Raw genomic sequence first — 6,898 nt, 5'->3', positions numbered from 1 at the left:
AAGGTGCTTCTAGCTCTCCTACACTGGCTTGGCACATTCATGCATGCAAAGCAAGGAGGTTTTGAGGGCTTCACCAAACAGTTAATTTTGGCAAAAAGAGAAAACAAACAAAAAGCTAAAATTGATAAGCAGAATTAAAAGCCACTGAAGTGAAAATGATGTACTTTCTCAACAGTATGGAGTTAGACTACCACTACGATTTTTTTTTTTTTTTTTAAGTCTCTGCCATCCTTTCCCTCAATTCAGGTCAAAGTTCATAGCAGCAATGCACAGTCTTCTGTCAAGCCAGTGTTCTCCGCTCCAGGGTCAGAGTTCACAGGTCCAGTTCAATCTGTCCGAAGAATCATGGGAGGGTGCTCACTATCTTCATCCAGGCGAAGGGCGCTTGTCTCATCCTCCAGGCAAGCGCCACCCACTGCACCCAGATCATCTGTATAAGCTGCAAAGAGACAGTGAAGTCATCCTCAGGGAAACTGGAACAAAATGCAGATCCCAGAGACACCAACTGGAGGCTGGACTCTGGAAGCATCAGTTTTTTCAACTGCAGCCTATGTTAACTCTTCCTTCTTTCCTTCTTCCCTCCCTCCCTCTCTATTTAAGAGGTTTTTGTCCTAGGGTGCGTGCACTTGCCAGAGAGGGAAAGACAGATACAATGAGAGGGTAAGTGAGGAATCAATCACCCCTAGGAGGGATACCACACTGTAATCCCTTCTCCTCCATTCTCTACCTGGAATCTTGGGCATGCATGCACACGTGCCTGGCATGATTTTCAAGCCACTGGGTCCGGGATTCGGAGTCGAACGGCGTTTGGCCATGTGGGAGACCAGCAATGTAACTGCTATGCCATCTGCTGGTCCCACAGATTATAAATTTTAATCACTTTCCTGATTAACGAGGTCTTTGCAGCCTTCGGCAGCTCAAAAATGAAGTCGTGTTATTTTTCAAAATTCATAAATGTCAAACTAATATATGCACAGCAAGCAGGGGCTTACTGATAGGCTCCATTTTTTAAAAAAATAATTATTTTATTTAACTTTATTATTAAATTTGACCAGAGAAAGACAGAGAGAGAGAGGGAAAGTGAGAAGCAAGCTGCCAGGTCTGGGACTCAAACTGTGGTCGGCCATATGGGAGGCCAGCGTCCTTAACTACCACGCCACCTGCCAACCCCAGGTTGCATTTGTTTTTTCTTTAGTGAGAAGGGCAATTTCATTTGAAAGAATAATAAACCACAAAATCACTCACGTGGGTTCAGTTTACTATTATTATTATTTTTTTTTTTGGAGAGATTTTTGCTAAAGGGCATGTGTGCTCGCCAGAAAGACAGAGAAAGAGACAGAAAGTGAAAAACCATCCCCCAGGGGGATGGTCATGCTAAATTTCTTCTCCTCCATTCTCCTCTCGGGATCTTGGGCACACACGCAAACATGCCTGGTGTGAGTTTAAGCCACCAGGTCCTGGAATCGAACCATGATCAACCACTGGACATGGGAGTCCAGTGACATAACCATTATACCAACTGCTGTCTCAGCTTGGTTTTTCTGAGAAAAATGGTTTCTATGGAATGTGATGGGCACAAACTCAAATTTGTCCATGTGGTAACAGACCAGTATCTATAGCCAGAGGGAGCCCTATCGACACTGCAGCCCTCACACCTCAGGGTCCCTAGGGAGAAGATGGTATTCTGCCTAAATCTGCTGAATGCTTAAACAGGTGGGAGGGTGAAGACCAAGAACAAACATGTGGCAGTGTTTCTTAGGGTACTATTGATATTTTAGGTGAGAGATGGCAAGTTGAGGCACAATTCACGGGCACAGTAGCCTGAGCCATGATAACTATTTTTTCTTCAAAAAGGAGACAATGAATTCAGTCTTGAGAGGCTCTGAAAACACAAGTTCATGAGAGCTTGCCACTGATCTGGGAATGATCATTTCCCTTTCCCAGTGGAAAGTGGGGGGTGGACAACTCTGGTGAAAATACCAAGTTGAGACCCACACGGAGGTCACCAGCATGAGTGACCCTTTAGATTGCGTCATGTCCCTTACCAAGTCTTGTTGGAGAGGAAGGCACGTAAGTACCTTTTGCTACAGCTGTGCCATATGTCTGAGTTGCTAAGGGACAGTCGTGAGAGGCAGAGTCCAGGATTTCACTGGCTGTCTCCATGCTGCCGTCTAACCTGGAGAAAGGAGAGAATGACAGAACAAAACCCAGAGTTGGTGGAAAGGGCAGCTGGGTGCAATCACAGCTCCGCTCCCGGGCCTGCTGTGCCAGCCTTCAGCAGAAGCACCAGGTCACTCGCCAGTCAGAGAACTAAGTGGTTGTCACACTCTGGTACTTTAAAATAATTCTTGTGTGTATCTGTTCACTCAGATTTTTACATGAAAAGCCTGGTGCAGAAAATCAGACCTAGTGAGGTGACCTTATTCCATTTTTAAGATGGGGATGATCAATAAAATTCACTATGAAAAATAATCTCCACTTCCACCCAATTATAAAAGTATTATACTATCTTACTACAACTTAAAAAAAAATAAAGTGTAAGAGAAAATCAAATTACACTAGTTCCCAATGAACAAATTTCCTCTTTTCAAAGAGAAAAACTGTATCTCACAGTGAGACAATAGGTTCTCAAAAAATGTGAGAGACACTATGCTGAGTCCTTCACTCCTTTGAAAACGGTGCTCTCCACACTCAGGAACAAGACCCGATGCTACACTCCTTTCTCCACAGGCTACTTCTCTCCAGGCCCCGTCACTGAGCTGAGTCCACAGTCAGGTGCGGGAGAGCGGGAGCCTGCTGCTGACACTACTTCCTGTCAGGATAGAATCACTCCTAGAAAGAGCAGCTCCTGAATGGAATGGGCCAGTCACAGTGGACTCCATCCCTCATGGCACTGGTTTCAAGGACAAGAACAAGCACATAAGAGGCGCACAATTGCCTGACATGAGTACAGAGAGGTGCAGAAAAGCTGGCAGCCAGCAGAGCAGACTCACTTGTGCTGCTTCATCAGGGTGCACTCGCCTCCTTCCTGTGGGTCCAGGTTGTACATGTACAAGTACCCATCAGAAGCTCCCACCAGTAACCGGGGAATCTTCTGAATTCTAGGAAAAAGAAAAAGCACCCAATTCTAGGACCACAACCTCTGCAAAAAGTAACTTATTGAACAAGCAGCCTTACTTTTGGCAGGACTAGAAAGAAATCCTGCCAAAATAAGCACAGGTTGTTTCACACACGACATACTACCTGCATGTAAGAGGACAATACCATGCACACAGTGCTGCTTGGGGCTCAGAATATCAAGGCTAAGGATGTACTTAGTGCAGATGAGTATGGAATCCCAAACAAGAACAGGGCAGAACATCGGTTTCGTGTCTTCTCAGATTACTAGGGGTAGGTATTTTTGTAGAACTTATTCAACTATACTACTAGTCTGAGAACAAGGATGGGAAATAACATTTATAAGACTCAGAATCACAAAGATCCTCTATCACTGGATTCTTTATTTTAAAAAAGAATTATTTAATTAAAATAATCATCATTTAAAAAAATCTGCTACAGGGCACGTGTGCTCACCAGAGAGTGAGAGAGAGGGATGAGAAAAGTGAGAAAGCAAGCTGCCAGGTCTGGGACTCGAACTGTGGTTGGCCACGTGGGAGTCCAGCACCTTAACCACCACACCACCTGCCAGCCCATATCACTTGATTCTAAAGGCAGCAATGCTTATAGGAGTCAGTGAAGTTCTTAAGATACCCCATGCTACAGAAAGAGTCTCAAACTCTGTAACTGCTGTTTTTATAGGCCCTTACAGGTCAAATATTGGCAAGCTCATGTGGTTTGACTTAATATTTTTCATTAACCTTAGATATTCTCAACAAAAAAAGATCCAGGATGATGCTTTAGAATTAGGACACTACAGAGAAAGTATTCAAGTCTGTATCTGTGGCAGTTCGCTTTATAGTTCCTTCCATTCATGTAACTCTAGATTAAATCACGGTGCTGAGCTGGTGGATTATTCCAGGGTCAGGAGACACTGGAGGGATCACACATCATTCCCGGTGCTCTCCAACGAGCTGCCCTGACCCACTTCTTTGGTGGGATGTACATGGGCAGAAGGGAAGGGAGGAGCGTGCCCATTCCTACTCACGTGGCGAGCGAGCAGATGTTTTTATGGCCACAGAATGGCAGGCGGACTGTGGCGAAGGCTCTGCCCTGGTTGAACATTTCTGTCACCTGAGAAGGCAGGTAGCTGGTGGATGCCATGAGTACCTTCCCAAAGTACCCGGTCCAGGTGGTGGGTTCTTCTGGTGGTCTAGAAGGAAATGCCATGAGACCCATGAAGCTGGATTACTCACTTAAGAGTCAGCAGGCCCCATACACACAAACAGCCCTGAAACTGAAAGGGAAATTGTCCATACTTCAAGGAAAAGAGGGCTGGAGAAAACACCTGACGCCTGAGGCCCTGAGAAGGTTAGGGAGTGTCCCCTGGGAAGGGTCACAGGAGGGGGGCTCTCAGGCTCTAGAACAGTTTCAAGCAAGGAGCTAGTCACATTACAGCAGACAATTGGGACTCCCTCCCCTCACAGCAAATGTGAGGATGTTTAGGGCCAAACTGATGAGTTGCTGTTAAGTCTTTCTAACATGAAGTCTCCCAAAACTTGAGTATAAATGTCAAACCATTCTTTCCTGTAGCCTATTTTTGTTACTGCTTCATCATACATGTCTTGCAAGTTATCTTACATCTTAGAGTAAGACACCAGAGAAACAAAAGACACTGATCCTAGTGGGATGTATTGTACTGTATTGTATTTCAAAGTTTCATGAGAGAAAACCTAAGAGGACCCCCCATCCCGGCACACACACACACACACACACAAACCTTACTTATGCACTGATACCTGATTTAACTGCTTTAAGAGTGGGAAGCACCTGTTACTCTGCTCCCCTCTGGGCAGGTGAGCTCTGTGCTCTCACTGTGCAGCCCAATCATTGCTGTGCTTCCAGCGGGTGAGGACAGGTGTGGGCCCTGACAGCAGCCATGCACCTGGACCCCTCAGGCCCTCACATGCTTGGCCTTACTCTCTGGCTCTTTGACTTCAAGGCCACTGTCTGAACATAGCCCACATCACAGCCAAGCCTGCATGTAGTGTGCTCATCCAGAGTCAGTTCCTGGGTCTCCATGGCAAATAGTGCCCAAGGGCAGGGCAGGATAGTGTTTATGTTTGTATCCGGGCAATCAGTGGGGTCATCAAAAAAACAAACATCTTTGCAACAACTCACTTTTCTTTCACAGTCTCGAGTTTGAAGATGTGCACAGTCTCAGTGTTGCTGGACGCAGAGAGAAACATGCCATCCATGCTGAAGGCCAATGAGCAGATACTCACGCACCTGGGGGTTTCAGAAAGCATGTCAGGGGGGCCTAAGAGTCTCTGTCACTGTGAACACAGGCGAGCAAAGCCAGGAACATTTCTCCAGGGACCTCTAATTAAAGTTACAGAAGAAAGTCCCATCATAGGTATCCCTGGGTCTACCGATGTAATTTTATTCCTCTCCAAATATCTTTCCAAAAATTTTCTTAAGAGGAACAAATGTCTGAAATGTAATAGAAAGTATGAACAAATTTTAACAAATTATTGAATAGCCAATTTTTCTGATTCCAAATCACAAAGGAAATCAGGATTTCACTGACTCATGGTTAGCTGAATTAGGATGGATTTATAGCCCTAAGACTAGCAAACAAAAAGTGAATTATTACATTATTGGAATTTTCACCACACTGGAGGGTAAATGAATAATCTTTTTTTTTTTTTGGAGAGGTTTTCACTACAGGGCGCGTGCGCTCGCCAGACAGACAGAGAAAGACATAGAGACAGAAAGCGAGAAATCACCCCCCGGGGGGGATGGTCACGCCGCAATTCCTTCTCCTCCATTCTCTTCTTGGGATCTTGGGCACGCACGCACACGCGCCCGGCGTGAGTTTTAAGCCACCGGGTCCGGGACATGAACCGCGGTCGACTACGTGGGAGTCCAGCGACATAACCATTACGCTAACTGCTGGTTCCCAATGAACAATCTTGATAAGGTTTAAGAACAGAGCAAAACTTCTGACATGCTAGTCTTTACAGTGTATTTTATAAACTACTGTAAAAATCCCAAAGCCACTAAATAAATGTGAATTTTCTCATAACCCTAAAAAACTCGGTACTTTTAGCCCTGTCAACAATAAGTAAGGGTTTTTTTACTCAACTCAATAAACATTTACTGAGTATTTACATTGTACTTAAGCTCTGAGAATAAATAAGGAATGGTTCCACCTTAATAGAACTTACAGTGATGGGGGTGTCTGTAGCTCAGGGGCTAAGTTTGCTACTAGCAAAGAAGTACCAAAACGTCTAAGTGGAAGGTGCTAGAGAGCAAAGATGTGGCCCAGGTGAGAGTCAAGGAAAGGCCTCCATGAGGGTGACTGACACCTGACTTAAACTCCAAAGATTTATAGAAGCTGGTCAGGCCATAAGACACAACATTTCAAGCACAGGAACCAGCACATGAGACTAGAAGAGATGTGCTCCCCTAAGGAACTGAACGTACAGGATGGTGGGGACAGGGCACCACAGGGGAAGGGAGATAAAAGGAGGAAAGGAAGGGCAGAGGCCAGGAGGCCTTAAGAACCATAGTTAGGAGGTCTGGTGATAATCCTATAGGTAACGGGAGGGACAGAGAAAGATGTGAGGTGAGGTGTGAGACCTAAATAGATGCACATCTTCAAAGAACAGCCTGGTTCAAGTCTGAAGAATGGCGGACCCCCGGGAGAAGTGGATGACTTCACAGGGAGAACTTACACAACTGGGAGTAACAGGACACATGAAATAAATGACCACAGTGACCTGGCTGCCTGAGGTGT

At 45.3% G+C, this 6,898-nt stretch overlaps 1 protein-coding gene across 2 annotated transcripts in view; it reads right to left on the bottom strand.

Moving 5' to 3' along the window:
• Positions 1–215: 215 nt before the first annotated feature.
• WIPI2 (WD repeat domain, phosphoinositide interacting 2) overlaps positions 216–6,898 on the bottom strand; it is a 47,855-nt gene continuing 41,172 nt past the window's right edge. Inside the window, exons 9-13 of one of the 2 annotated variants that reach the window (XM_014585964.2) lie at positions 5,278–5,385; positions 4,145–4,309; positions 2,994–3,101; positions 2,046–2,176; positions 216–439 (exon numbers count right to left, since the gene is read on the bottom strand). In XM_014585964.2, coding sequence (XP_014441450.1) covers positions 327–439; positions 2,046–2,176; positions 2,994–3,101; positions 4,145–4,309; positions 5,278–5,385 — 625 coding nt within the window. In that variant the 3' untranslated portion in view covers positions 216–326. The remainder of the gene's footprint in view (positions 440–2,045; positions 2,177–2,993; positions 3,102–4,144; positions 4,310–5,277; positions 5,386–6,898) is intronic. The other variant, XM_014585965.2, reaches the window with a different exon arrangement.

Source organism: Tupaia chinensis, unplaced genomic scaffold, assembly GCF_000334495.1.
Source record: "Tupaia chinensis unplaced genomic scaffold, TupChi_1.0 Scaffold000101_1, whole genome shotgun sequence".
Lineage (NCBI taxonomy): Eukaryota > Metazoa > Chordata > Mammalia > Scandentia > Tupaiidae > Tupaia > Tupaia belangeri.
The sequence above is the reverse complement of the archived record's forward strand: the minus strand, read 5'-3'. Positions and strand labels throughout refer to the sequence as shown.